General features: G+C 39.2%; 2 protein-coding genes across 3 annotated transcripts in view; one reads left to right on the top strand and one right to left on the bottom strand.

Annotated features, from left to right (window-relative positions):
• The window catches only part of LYPD1 (LY6/PLAUR domain containing 1), a 37,262-nt gene extending 23,115 nt beyond the window's left edge, over positions 1 to 14,147 (top strand). The window contains exon 3 of one of the 2 annotated variants that reach the window (XM_001488904.5): positions 12,522 to 14,147. In XM_001488904.5, the coding sequence (XP_001488954.2) occupies positions 12,522 to 12,757 (236 nt within the window). In that variant the 3' untranslated portion in view covers positions 12,758 to 14,147. The remainder of the gene's footprint in view (positions 1 to 12,521) is intronic. The other variant, XM_023622811.2, reaches the window with a different exon arrangement.
• The window catches only part of GPR39 (G protein-coupled receptor 39), a 191,123-nt gene continuing 187,685 nt past the window's right edge, over positions 11,994 to 15,431 (bottom strand). The window contains exon 2 of the mRNA XM_001488974.6: positions 11,994 to 13,711. Coding sequence (XP_001489024.2) covers positions 13,203 to 13,711 — 509 coding nt within the window. The 3' untranslated portion in view covers positions 11,994 to 13,202. The remainder of the gene's footprint in view (positions 13,712 to 15,431) is intronic.

Genomic DNA, 15,431 nt, shown 5'->3' with positions numbered 1-15,431 from the left:
TGAGGTGGCGTGGACCCTTGTCTTCCTGCCACCCTGGTGCCACGTGCTGCTGTGTGCTCCAAGTCTCAGAGGGCTCATTCAGTTTATATTTTTCATTTCTATTAATTTGTCATTACAGATGCAATCCATGAATGTATTCCCACTGTACAACATTCAAATACCACTAATAAATCAAAAGTGCCTGCTGACTATAGCCCATCCCTAAAGGGACTACCACTGCTCAGTGAATAGCTTCTGGACCTCTCTGATTTTGCTTAAAGATGTAAACTCACACACTTAGCTCTGTACACACACACACACACACACACACATACACAGACAATGCAGGAGCATATATTGTATTGCATTGTGGTTTTTTCTTACATAAATGGTATATTTATATATCATTTGAAAACTCATTTTTCTACTCATTGAGAACCAGATCAATATACGGAGTAATTCAATAATCAGTATATTGAACCAGATCGGTGTAGAGCTCTGCACTTTCAACTGCTTAACTTTCCACTGTACAAATATCCCTTTTTCCTATTAAGGATGCACACATGTGAAAGTGCGTGTGGTTTTGAAGGGTAAATGCTGAGAAGTGGAACTGTTGGATTTGTACATTTTAAATTATTATAGACCCTTCCAAATTGCACTTATGCCAATTTATACTCCAGCAGCAGTTCCTGAGCGGGCCCTTTCTGATTTACTTGCAGCCTCTCGTCTCCTGCGCCCAGGCCTGAGCTCATAGGGGCTGGCTTAAAGGAAAAACAGGAAGACAGACAGACACACACAGGTGCCCCTGTCCTGTGTGTGACCCTGAGACTTGGGCTTCCGGACAACTCTCTGTGGCTCTCTTCTTGAGGGTGTGTTCACTCCCAGGCTCCCTCTGGTGGACACAGCTGGGAAGGGACTTGTGCTACACTGGGAAGGAGAAGGCATCTGTAACGTGGTTCTTTGTGGGCATGGTTTATTTTAGAAGGTTAAAAAAGGTAGTTCATGTGCATTGTTCTGATTTCTAATGGTAAAAAAGGGCCTATAGTTTTTTTCCTACCCCTATCCCATGGCCACCCAGTACCTCTTCCCAGAGACAACGAATATTGTTTCTTTCTTACATATTCCTGCAGGAATAGCTTATGTATATACATACACAAAATGTATATGTGTATAGTTTTTGCCGTTGTTTCCCCCAGTGGAAGCATATTATACCGTGATAAGCAACGGAGCAGAGCAGTTGAGAGCAGAGACTCTAACGCCAGGCCTCCTGAGTTCAGATCCCAGCTCCACCATATAATCACCTGCACGGCCCCCAAGCAAATTACTTCACCTCTCTCTGTCTCAGCTTCCTCATCTGCATAATGTCCATTTTGCAAAGCTAATATTTGTAGAGCTCTTAAAATTGTATCTGGAATATAGGAAGAAGCATGGATTCATTTGTTAAATAAATAGTAAAAAAAACAAAAGAAAAAGAAGAGAAAAGGAAAGAACTGTCCACCTATACTTTGTTTTTTTATTCATTATTTGTATATATTGTGAAATGATCAATACAATAAGTCTAGTTAACATCTGTCACCACACATAGTTACAAAACATTTTTATCTTGTAAGGCTTTTAAGATCTACTCTCTTAGCAACTTTCAAATATGCAATACAGTATTATTAACTATATCCACCAAGCTGTACATTACATCCCTGTGACTTAATTAATTTATAACTGGAATTTTGTAGCTTTTGATTCCCTTCACCCATTCTACCCATTCACCACACTCTGCCTCTGGCAACCACCAATCTGTTCTCTGTATCTGTGACTTGTTTGTTTGTTTGTTTTTAGATTCCAAGTATAAGTGAAATCATATAGTATTTGTCTTTCTCTGACTTATTTTACTTAATATAATGCCCTAAAGGTCCATCTGTGCCGTCACAAATGGCAAGATTTTGTTCTTTTTTATGGCTGAATAGTATTCCATTGTATATATATACCACATCTTCTTTATCCATTCATCCATTGATGGACATTTAGGTTGTTTCCATATCTTGGCTATTGTTAAGCTGCAATGAATATGGGAGTGCAGATAGCTTTTCCAAGTAGTGTTTTCATTTTCTTAGGATAAATACCCAGAAGTAGAATTGCTGGATCATACGGAAGTTCTATTTTTAATTTTTTGAGGAACCACCAGACTGTTTTCCATAGTGGCTGCAACAGTCTACATTCCCACCAAGAGTACATAAGGGTTTCCTCTTCCTGACATCTTTGCCAACACTTGATATTTCTTCTTTTTGATAATAGCCATTCTAACAGGTGTAAGGTGATATCTCATTGTGGTTTGGATTTGCATTTCTCTGATGATTACTGATGTTGAGCATCTTTTCATGTACTTCTTGGCCATCTGTATGTCTTCCTCAGAAAAATGTTTATGCAGATCCTCTGCCCATTTAATTGGATTGTTTGTTGTTTTGCTATTGAGTTGTATGAGTTCTTTACATTTTTTGAATATTAGCTCCATATCAGATATATGATTTGCAAATATTTTCTTCCATTCAGTAGGTCGCCTTTTCATTTTGTTGATGATTTCCTTTGCTGCACAGGAGCGTGTTATTTTGATATAGTCTCACTTATTTATTTTTGCTTTTTTGCCTTTGGAGTCAGATCTAAAAATTCACAGTAAGACCAGTGTCAAGGAGCTCACTGTCTATGTTTTCTTCCAGGAGTTTTGTGATTTCAGGTCTTATATTCAAGTCTTTAATCCATTTTGAGTAAATTGTTTTGCATGGTATAAGATAGTGGTCCAGTTTCATTCTTTTCCATTGGCTGTCCAGTTTTCCTAACATCATTTATTGAAGAGACTGTCCTTTCCTCATTGTATATTCTTAGCTCCTTTGTTGTAAGTTATTTGACCATGTATGTGTGAGTTTATTTCTGGGCTCTCTATTCTGTTATATTGATCTATGTGTCTGTTTTTATGCCAATACTATACAGCTTTAATTACTATAGCTTTGTAATATAGTTTGAAATTAGGGAGGGTGGTGCCTCCAGCTTTGTTCTCATTATTTTTGGGGGTGTGGAGGGGATAGTTAGGAAGATTGGCTCTGAGCTAACATCCATTGCCAATCTTCCTCTTTTCTTTTCTTTTTTTCCTCCCCAAAGCCCTGGTACATAGTCATATATCCTAGGTGTAAGTCTTTCTAGTTCTTCTATTTGGGATGCCTCCAAAGCATGGTTTCATAAGTGGTGTATAGGTCCGTGCCCAGGCTCTGAACTGCCCATCCCTGGGCTACTGAACTGGAGAACTTAACCACTATGCCACTGGACCAGCCCCCAGCTTTGTTCTTCTTTCTCAAGATTGCTTTGGCCATCCAGGGTCTTTAGTGGTTCTATATAAATTTTAGGATTATTTGTTCTATTTCTGTGAAGAAGGATTGCATTGAATCTGTAGATTGCTTTGGGTAGTATGGACATTTTAATAATATTAATTCTTCCAATCCATGAGCACAGACTATCTTTCCATTTACTTATCTTCTTCCATCTCTTTCATCAATGTCTTCTAGTTTTCAGTGTATGGGTCTTTCACCTCCTTGGTTAAATTTATTTCTAGGTTTTTTTATTCTTTTTGATGCGATTGTATGAAATAGTTTTCTTAACTCTTTCTGATAGTTTGTTATTAGTGTATAGAAACAAAACAGATTTCTGTATACTGATGTTTTTATCCTGCAACTTTACTGAATTCACTTATTCTAACAGTTTTTTGGTGGGGTCTTTAGGATTTTCTATGTATAACATCATGTCATCCGCAAATAGTAATAATTTTACTTCTTCATTTCCAATTTGGATGCCTTTTATTTCTTTTCTTGCCTAATTGCTCTGGCTAGGACTTCCAACACTATGTTGAATAAAAATTGCCAGAGTCGGCACTCTTGTTGGGTTCCTGGTCTTAGAGGAAAAGCTTCAGCTTTTCACTGTTGAGTGTGATGTTAGCTGTGGGCTTATCAAATACAGCTTTTATTATGTTGAGGTATGTTCCCTCTATACACACTTTGTTGAGAGTTTTTATCATGAAAGAATGTTTAATTTTGTCCCATGCTTTTTCTGCATCTATTGAGATGATCATATGATTTTTATCCTTCATTTTGTTAATGTGGTGTATCACATTGATTTGCAAATGTTGAACCAGCCTTGCATCCCTGGAATAAATCCCACTTGATCATGGTGTATGATCTTTTTAATGTATTGTTGAATTTGGTTTGTTAATATTTTATTGAGGTTTGCTTTATGTTTTTGAGATATAATTAACATACAACATTATATTAGTTTCAAGTGTACTACACAATGATTTGATATTTGTATGTATTATGAAATGATCACCACAATAAGTCTAGTTAACATCCATCACCACACAAAATCACGATTTTTTTTTCTTGTGACAAGAACTCTTAAGATCTACTCTCTTAGCAACTTTCATTGCTTTGTCTTTTTACAAAATATCTTGGAGCTTATTTCTCCCTCTTTTACAGCTGCATAATATTCCTTTGTGTGAATGAGCCACTGGGTGTTTACCAGTCCCCTGGTGATGGATAGGGTGATTGTCCATTGTTTTGCTGCTACAAACCACTCTGTGATGAACCTTATATATAGTCATTTTGCACATTTGTGAATATGTCTGTGGGATAAATTCAAAAAAGTGGAAATCCTGGGTCATAGACTACGTGCATTTGTAATATTGATAGGTATTGCCATATTGCTTTCATGGAATTTATACCCTCTTAATTGACAATGTGGGAAAGGGCCTTTTTCCCAAGACTCACAAATATAGTGCTGATAAAGTTTTTGATCTTTGCCCAAACAATAAATAATAATGGTATCTCTATGTAGCTTTATTTTGTATTTCTCTTTATTGTGAGAGAGACTGATGATCTTTTCATATGTTTCAACACCCTTTTTATTTCCTTTTCTATAAACCATCTATTTGCTTTCCTCCATTGTTCTAATGGGCTATTATTAAACCCATTACTGACTTCTAGGACCTTTTTACATATTAAGGAAATTTGCTCTTTGTGGTTTTTAGTTACAATTACTTTCCCCTACATTTCACTTGTCTTTTTACTTAAAGTGGCTTTACTGGACAGTTTTTCTTTTGTATTTTTATATAGTCTAACTTACTAATCTATTCTTTAATGGCTTCTGGGTGTTGTATCATAGAATAGCATTCACTGCTCTTAAATGATAAAAGCAATCTCCAGGTCCCAAAGTTTCTTTTAGCACATTTATGATTTTATTTTTTTTTATGCATTTAAATCTTACATCCACCTGGACTTATCCTGATGAGCATGTAATGATGGAACTGGTAAATAATTCTAAGCCCCAATCTGGCCCTCCCCACTTAGCAACATACCTTAGTTCCTTTCAGCCTGAGCCTTATTCTACATGTCTCCACCCCTTGCCTCTTCAGATTCTCTCCCGTGGCTTTCTTCACCAGTTCCACCTTCACAGGCCACCCTGACTTCCTCATGCCTAAACCCAGGGGTATTTTCTTAAAGCTCCTCAGCTGCCTGTGTAGTGTTCAGTCGCACACTCCTTCCAGGGAAGTTCTCAGAATTCCACACGACCACTTACTATTGGTCCCTGGACCTCCTCCCCTTCCCATCCCGCTTACTGAAGAGCCTAGAATTAACCCAGAAACCTCTTCTTTCTCTACTGAGGCCCTGGGAGAGGCAGTTGGTTTCCACTTCTTTCCAGATTATTAATGATCAGTCTTTCTGTCCCAGCCTCACCCCTCAGCCCATCCCATGTCTCTCAAAGGCAGTGTTACCCGGCCATCTCCACCGCTTTGATTTCAATCAAAAAGATAAGTAAAACGCCTTTCTCTTTTCTCCATGCCCTTTTTAATCTTGAACTTCCCCCTTCTTGTTAGCATAACACCTCCTACTTGCTTTCTCTACCACCACCAACAGTTTAGTACTAGAGCATTTTTCCTTTGTTCTTCTTGAATATCTCCATAATAGGGCCTCCATACCCCAACACCAGCCAGTTGCCCATCACTTGCTTAATATCTGTTGGGTTCACGTTTCCTTTCATCCAGTTAGAAACCTCTTTAATCACGTCTGATCTCACCCACAGCACTTCTAGCTCTAGTCTGCAAGATTTGGACTTGCCCCATGGGAGGCTTATAGTGGCCTATGAGCAGGGAAGCTGCCCTGAGCCTCATGCTCATGAATGGATCATTCTGGCACTCTCATTACTCCTGGGCTTCCTCATGGTCCCCTGGCCTGGAGCAGCCAGCCAGTCAATCAACACACCCCTCTGGTATCAGACTCCCTTCCCTTTTCTCCCTCTCTCTGTCCAATAAATGCCACTTTTTAAATGGAGCTCTCAACCTTTCCCTTCAGAGAGTCTTTTTTGTTGTGTCAGCTCATGAACTGCCAACTTGAGGGCTTGTACCTGGCCACAGATCTGAAACAACCCCACATTCACACACACTTCCCTTACGAAGATGAATTGTTTCTGACTAAAGCTCTGAGGGTCTCAACAAAAGTACAGATTGCAGGTCTGTTAGGACATCTCTTCGTAACCTCATGCACTTTTTTCAGGTTTTTTTAATTAAAATTTTTGTTTATTTTTATTGAGGTGTAATTGACACACAACATCACATCAGTTTCAGCTGTAAAACATAATGATTTGATATTTGTATACAGTGCAAAATGACACCACAATAAGTCTAGTTAACATCCATCACCATGCATACAGAATTTTTTCTTTCTTGTGATAAGAAACTTTTAAGATCTACTCTCTTAGCAACGTTCAAGTATGTAATACAGTATTAACTAGTCACCATGCTGTATATTACAAACCCATGACTTAAGTATTTTATAACCAGAAGTTTGTAGCTTTTGACTCCCTTCACCCATCTCACTCACACTCTGCCTCTGGCAACCACCAATCTGTTCTTTGTATCTATGAGCTTGCCTTTTTTTTTTTTTTTTCAATTCCACATACAAGTGAAATGATATGGTACATGTCTTTATCTGACTTATTTTATTAGCATAATGCTCTCAAGGTCCATCCATGTTGTAACAAATGGCAAGATTTCATTCCTTATTGTGGCTGAATAGTATTCTACTGTATATATATACACCACATCTTCTTTATCCATTCATCCATTGATGGACACTTAGTTGTTTCTGTCTCTTGGTTATTGTAAATAATGCTGCAGTGAAGATGGGGGCGCAGATATCTTTTCCAATTAGTGTTTTTATTTGCTTCAGATAAATACCCAGAAGTGGAATTGCTGCATTCTATGGTAGTTCTCTTTTTAACTTTTTGAGGAACCTCTACACTGTTTTCCATAATGGCTGCACCAATTTACTTTTCCACCAATAGTGCCGAAGGGTTCCCTTTTCTCCACATCTTCGCCACCACTTGTTATTGCTTGTCTTTTTGATAATAGCCATCCTATCAGATGTGAAGTGATATCTCATTATGGTTTTGATTTGCATTTCTCTGATGATTAGTGACATTGAGCATTTTTTCACATACCTATTGACCATCTGTATGTCTGTTTTGGAAAATGTTCAGATCTTTATATTTTTTGGATATTAACCCATTGTATATATGATTTGCAAATATTTTCTTCCATTCAATAATTTGCCTTTTTGTTGATGGGTTCCTCTGCTGTGCAAAACCTTTTTAGTTTTTAGTTTTAGTTACCCATTGATTTCTATTTTCATTTGTCTCAAGGTATTTTTCCATCTCTCTTTCATGTTCTTCATTGAATCTGTTGGTTGTTTAACAGTATATTGTTTAATCTACACCTATTTGTGAATTTCCAGTTTTCTTCTTGTAATTGATTTCTAGCTTCTTATCATTGTGGTTGGAAAAGATTCTTGATAAGATTTCAATTTTCTTAAATTTGTTAAGACTTGTTTTGTGGCCTAACATATGATCCTGGAGAATGTTCCATGTGCAATTGAGAAGAATGTATATTCTGTTGCTTTCGGATGAATATTCTGTATATATCTGTTTATATATATATACAGAATATTCATCCGAAAGCAACAGAATATACATTCTTATGTATATATATATTCTGTATATATCTGGGCCAATGTGTCATTTAATTAAGGCCAATGTTTCCTTATTGATTTTCTGTCTGGATGATCTACCCATTGATGTTTCTCCCTTTAGGTCTGTTAGTATTTGCTTGATATATTTAGGTGCTCCTATATTGGGTACATAAATATTTACAAATATTGTATCCTCTTGTTGGATTGACCCCTCTATTGTTACATCATGCCCTTCTTTGTCTCTCATTACAGTCTTTATTTTAAAGTCTATTTTGCCTGATATAAGTAAAGCTATCCCAGTTTTCCTTTGGTTTCCATTTGCACGGAATACTTTTTTCCATCCCTTCACTTTCAGTTTGCGTGTCCTTACATCTGAAGTGAATCTCTTGTAGGCAGCATGGAGTTGGGTCTTGGTTTTTTATCCACTCAGCCACTTTGTCTTTTGATTGGAGAATTTAGTCCATTTACATTTAAAGTAATTAGTGGTAAGAATGTACTTATTGCCATTTTGTTCACTGTTGTCCAGCTGTTTTGTAGTTCCTCTGTTCCTTTCTACTTCTCTTGCTCTCTTCCTTTGTGGTTTGATGACTTTCTTTAGTGGCATGCTTAGATTACTTTCTCATTATCTTTTGTGTATCTACTACAGGTTTTTGCTTTAGGTTACCATGAGGCTTACATACAACAACTTATATTTATAACAGTCTAAGTTGATAACTTAAGTTTGAGTACATTTTAAAGCTCTACATTTTTGTTGTCCCCTTACATTTTGTTTTTGATGTCACATTTTACATCTTTTTATCTTGTGTATTCCTTAAATATTTATTGTACTTAGTTATTTTTACTACTTTTGTCTTTTGACATTCATGCTACTTTTTAAATGATTAATTCACTAGCTTTCCTATATATTTACCTTCACCTTTACCTAAGATTTATACTTTCATGTATTTTCTTATTACTAATTAGTGCCCTTTCTTTCCGGCTTAAAGAAATCCCTTTAACATTTCTTGTAAGGCCAGTTTAGTGGTGATGAATATCTTTAGCTTTCGCTTGTTTGGAACACTCTCTCCCTCCTTCAAACGTCAATGATAACTTTGCAAGAGAGACCATTCTTGGTTGGAAGGCTGTTCTTTTCAGCACTTTGAACACATCATGCCACTCCCTTCTGGCCTGCAAAATTTCTGCTGAAAAGTCTGATAGTCTTATGGGGGTTCCCTTGTATGTAATAAGCTATTTTTCTCTTGCTGCTTTTAAGATTCTTTCCTTGTCCTTAACTTTTGATATTTTAATTATATTGTGTCTTGGCATGTGTCTCTTTGGGTTCTTATCATTTGGAACCCTCTGGTCTTCCTGGATCTGGACATCTGTTTCCTTCCCCAGGTTAGGGAAGTTTCCAGCTATTGTTTCTTCAAATAAGTTTTCTGCCCCATTCTCTCTTTCTTCTCCTTCTGGGACTCCTATAATGTGAATGTTATTCTGTTGATGTTGTTCCTTAAAGTTAGCTTCATATTTTTTCATTCTTTTTTCTTTTCGCTCTGATTGAGTGAATTCTCTGCCCTGTCTTCCAGTTTACTGATCCTTTTATCTTCATCTAGATTGCTGTTGAGGCACTCTAGTGTATGCTATTTCAATTATTGTATTCTTCAGCTCTGTGACTTCTGTTTGGTACCTTCTTATATTTTATATCTCTTTGTTGAAGCTCTCACTGTATTCATCCATTCTTCTCCCAAGTTCAGTGAGCATCTTTGTGACCATTACTCTGAACTCTTTATCAGGTAAATTGTTTATGTCCACGTCATTAAGGTTTTTTCCTGAAGTTTTACCTTGGTCTTTTGTTAGGAACATACTCCTTTGTTTCTTCATTTTGCTTGGCTCACTTTGTTGGTTTGTATGCATTAGATGAAACAGCCACCTCTCCCAGTCTTGAATGGTTGACCTTGTATAGGAGATCAACCCTATTGTTCAACCCCACTCTAGTGCATGGTTCTCTCTCAAACCTTTGTGATTTTCGAAGCAGCCTATTTTTAATAACTCCTAGTAGTTGGGGTGTGCCACAAACAGTCAGGATCCCAAAGGGGAGGATCTCAGTCAGCCCCTAGATTCAGGCTGTTGGAAGCCAGACCCTCAGGCAGCAGCTTTTAAAGTGTGCATATATATATACACAGTCCTCTGGGACTACAAGCATAAGCCCCACTGCCCACAAAAGCCAGGTGATTTGGAGGTGTCCCCTGGGTGGTAGTCACAAAAATGGAGGTTCCTCTCATGCATTATTTATCTAACTAACCTACCCCATCACTGATTTTTAGCCCTACAAAGTTAGACTTTAGAAAAGTCCCCAGCCATGCCTCTAAGTAAAAATGCAAACTGCAGAACAGCATATAGGATGTGAAACTATTAACAAATGTGCACACACACACACACACACACACACACTTTATTTCTCCATGGGCACACATGTAAATATATAGAAACAGACTTGGAAAGAGGCATCCCAAATTGATAAAATTTCTTACCTCTGAGGAGGACCTGGGATTGCAAGGGGAATGTTCAAGGGGCATTTTCACCTTACCTGACTGTCTGAAATTTTTATAGTGAAAAATATATTCAGTACTTATTTTTGAATTTCTAAAATTCACTTAAAGGAAAAAAGGCCATTGAAGTTAAACTGGCAAATGGCAGTTAGCACTTTTAATATTTATTTAATAAAAAGAGTAAAATTTAATTTACTAAAATGGGCAAAGGATAGAAAATGTAAAGATGATGGGAAATCTATAAATGGGAAATGCCCTGTAGCATGTTCCTTAGAAATCAAGCAGTGCTCCTCCATCCCCTGACACATCCTCTGTCCACGGGCTTCATCTTACCAGAGCAGCTACCTTCCAGGATTTTCTAACAAAGTGTTAGAAAATCACTCCTTACAAATGTGCAGTTTTGGGGGGGAAAATGACATAAAATTGCATGTTTTCATGTAAATGTAAAGTGTTTCTTTACCTTCTACTTGGAAGTTTTAGGCAGTTCGATTCTTTACTGTTTCTCCAGTGCCCAAAGCAGCAGTTCTCAAGGGGCAGGAAAAGGACCCAAACCAAAGCCACACCAGCAATGACACATCCCTGCAGGGAGTCAGAAGGAAAGGAGCCCTGGCTGCTGGTGGAATGTTTTGTGTTCCTTGGCTGTGCAGGCCAGCAAACAGGCTAAAGCCAGTCACATCCAGGTCCAGCTTTAGTAATTAAGACATGTCATTGACATGTCTTTGGTCATATCATCTCTCTATAAAGGAGAAAAATTTATTGATACAAAATGGCCACACATACACACACCAAAAGCTATCTTCAGAGTAAAGCTACCCCACTAAAACAATTATTTTTGTGGTTCACTGGCTGTCTGCTTTGCTATATAATAATACAGACTTGATGGCATGGAACCAGAATGTTTGTTAGGTTCACATCCTAGCTGCTCCGCTTTCTAGTAGTGTGACCTTGGGCAAGTTACTAAACCTCTCTTGCCTTTAGGCTCCCTGTCTGCATAATGGGGCCTCCCTTGTAGTGTTGTTGTGGGTAGTAAATTAGCTAGTACACTATAGCCCTCTGAGGAGTGTCCTGCGTACAGGAAAGCACCTAAATAATCTTAGCTATTATTATTTGAATTGAGTAAACTTCCAACTTTAAGAAGTCAAATGATTATCCAAGACACTCTAATTTGATGACTATGCTGAAATTTGGATGTGACACATGCTCCTTAAGATGGGCCCTCCAGTCTTATCAAGAAGCTCCTTTCTGTGCCCAAATCTTGTATTATTAAGTAAGTGTTGGCTGTGTGATACTGACTTGGCAAATGCCATATGTTCTAAGGGCAAATCTTCTCAGGGAAAAAGGCTGCCCTGGGCTCACCATCAGCCAGGCCACCCCTTCACTAAACCCAGTGGACACCTCAAACCTGGGAAAAAATATCAATCACAGCTCCTTCAGTAGGGATATGATTTATTCCCATTGGGATTTGGTCTTTATTCAGAGAATTCCAGGATTTAATAAAAACACATAGTTGAGAGCCATCTCTCTGTGGTCGCTTATAAAGTAATAACAGAGATAAGATCTAGACGCACAGCTTGTAATCCTCTCTGGCATGAGATCGTTTGAAGCAAAAAAAAAAAAGCTAAATAAAAAGTTGTGTGTCTAGTATACAGTGTAAATTCAAACTTTGAAAAAAATAAACTTTGATTTTGACAGCTCTATTCACTGGTATTAGCATCTCAAATAGCTTTTGGAACCATTTTGTCAAAAGTAGTGAAATGACTGCCTTCTTCAAATATCTTGTGTATTTGGGGGGGGGGGAGGGGGCTCGAGGACACAACCTGAAGCACCTCCTTGGCCCCACCAAGTCTCTGGGCTGTGGGAAGAGTAAGGAAGAGCTGTCTATTGGGATTTGGGCTCAGAGGGACACTGTCCTTTGGCCAGCACAGGTTAACCCAGCTCCTTTGGGTCTGTGTTGCAGGGATCATGTACCGCAAGTCATGTGCATCATCAGCGGCCTGCCTCATCGCCTCTGCTGGGTACCAATCCTTCTGCTCCCCAGGAAAACTGAACTCAGTGTGCATCAGCTGCTGCAACACCCCTCTTTGCAACGGGCCCCGGCCCAAGAAAAGGAGCAGTTCTGCCTCGGCCCTTTGGCCGGGGCTTCCCACCACCATCCTGTTCCTCAAATTAGCCCTCTTCTTGGCACACTGCTGAAGCTGAAGGAGGTGCCAGCCCCTCCTGCATTGTTCTCCTGGCCCTCACGCCCCACTCTCCCTGAGATTCTTCTGGGTGTCCCTTTTTTCTGGGTAGGGAGGGGAGTCTCTGTTTTCTTTTAGTTCCTTTACAGATAATGAAAGAGCTCAGTGTAAAACGTTTTTGTAAGCTCTGAATACATTCAGTCTGACTGAATTTTCAGTGTGTACTTAAAGGAAGGAAGGGGATGGAATGCAAGTTCGCGCCCCCCACCCCCCCACGACCCCGGCCTGTGACCAGAGTTAAGGCAACTTAGAAGATACTTAGGTGTCCATCTGCCTTTTCCAAGGCCCTTAGCTTCCACGCCTGTTCCTTATGGGGACACAGTTGGTCACTGCCGTGTGAGGGTAATGTTGCTTCTGTAGGGGGAGGGTCGGGTGGCGCTCAAGGCTTCCTTACTTGACACTCACACTTCATGCTCCTGAAAACCATTTTCTGCAGCAGAATTAGCTGGTTTCGTCTCAGAGTTGGGCTCTGATGACTCAGGACTCAATTGCTGCGGTTTAGACTCGGGCTTGGCCTCGCTCTGGAAAGTGCTTAAGGAAACCTTGTTAGTTCTCCTCGCAGAGGAATTGCGCCAGGAAGCCCTGAAGAGTAACGGGCGGTGCGCAGAGCGGGCGCTGTCCATGGTGGAAGCGACATGGGCGCGCAGGCGCTTCTCTTGGTTGGCGTGCAGCAGCGTCAGACGGCAGCGCAGAACCTGCCCGAACACCTTGCGGAACTGCTGCGAGGACACGTTGTACAGAAGCGGGTTGATGACCGAGCTCAGGTAGAAGAAGATGTCCGAGAACGGGAGGAGGGTCATGTACGCCCGGAAGTAGGTCCTCGTCCAGTCGTGCTTGGGTTTGGCCGCAGCCATGATCCTCCGAATCTGGTTAGGCATCCAGCAGACGGCCAAGGTCACAACAATCAGCCCTGAGAAGGCAAGAAGACAAGAGAAAGAAAGAAAAAAAAAACCACAACAGCATGAGAACAACAACAACAAAAACATAAAATATTTAGCCCCTCAGTTCTGTGTTTACTGGCCAGGAAATGGTACCAATTTTTCAATGTTGTGCTTGACAGCTTCTTTTGCCACTAGCAAAAAAGAATTTCACACTGTTTCAATGCTGGGGGAGTTGACTGTGTTAAAGACCATTAAATGCTTTAGACAGTTTATTTATACCTGTTGATGCCTGTTAATTTTTAAAATGTTTTCATTGTTGTTTATGTATCCAGGAAGTGTTTTATGTAGTCCATAAATGTGGTTTCGCTTTTTGTTTTAAAGAAATAGATGTATACAGTATAGCCATATCAGATGAAACAACATTTGTATTTTAAAGAATGTCCGCATAAAGAAGACCCAATGATATTTTTAAGACAAATGGAAGTGGTGTCCCTTTGGTAATGAAGAAGCATATCTAATGACACTGATTTTGCATTCAGTTTCAGGGAAAGCAAAATCAAGATTAGGTCGTCACCAAGAATGTTTGTTGGACATATCTTTACTAGGTGTGCATACTTATAATTACAATGCTTATATCTTCAAAAGCACTTCTTCTTTTCAAACGTTTTCAGACATATCTATCTTCCACCTTTATGGGGGGAAAGACAATTATCCAAAAACAATGGAAAATATAAAACTTCTTTCTGGTTCAGCCAGTAATGTGCTCATTGCCTTTTCAGCACTGAGCTACAGCATCAATAGCCCAGAAATGATCAGGTCCTAAAGAGACACCATTCAGTGGCCCCCTACCTGGATCAAAGGTTGACTGCATGGACATATGTTTGCATGCCCACATATTTGCATTGCAACTTACACAATCCTTGCTATTTCTATGACTTCTGACAGAGAAAAGATGCTATATTGACCACACACAACTGATATCATGAGTGTCATGAGCATTTCTCCACAGTGACTGAAGTAAAAAGAACCAAATCACTAAGAAAAGGGACCCAAGACACCAGATCTCATGTGGAAGAGCTGGTATCTTAAAGCTGTGTTTTGGATTTTCAGAAATGCTGCCTCCCTCTCTTAAATTATAATAAGGAAAATTCATTCACATTTTCAAACCTTCTGATTTTCTAGGAAACCACAGGGAAGCAATTATTGGCAATGATCCCTTCCTGCCTCTGATCAATGGCAAATATTTCAGTATTAAATGCTCCAGGAAAAATAGCCATGTTCACACAACCAGGGTTGGCCTTCCTGCACACACCTGAATGTCCCTTTCCTGGTGGCAGAGCAGCCCTAGATGCATTCTCTGGCATTGAAATAACCCAGTTCTCCTAATAACAAATCCTCCACAAATCCCAGCTGTCAGCAAAGAGGGCTCTGGGAACTCTGCTCCCTTGTTAATTTCCAAGGATTTCGCCTGCCAAACCTCAGTCCAACCTTGAAATAAAACCAATTTGCCTATTTCTTTCTTTGAGTTTGCAACCCTGAGAACACTCAATGAATCTAAAAATAAAATCGGCAAAGTAACATATTGATCTGATGAAAAGGTTAAAAGAAATCACCTTAAGTCAAGAGTATATTCTGAACTACCTAGTTAAAGCTTCTGGATGGGAACAAAAATCCTTATTTTTCTGATTTTTAAAAAAATACCTTTTAGGGCCAGCCCGGTGGCGCAGCAGTTAAGTGTGCATGTTCAGC

Source organism: Equus caballus, chromosome 18 (genome assembly GCF_041296265.1).
Source record: "Equus caballus isolate H_3958 breed thoroughbred chromosome 18, TB-T2T, whole genome shotgun sequence".
Classification (NCBI taxonomy): Eukaryota; Metazoa; Chordata; class Mammalia; order Perissodactyla; family Equidae; genus Equus; species Equus caballus.
The sequence above is the reverse complement of the archived record's forward strand: the minus strand, read 5'-3'. Positions and strand labels throughout refer to the sequence as shown.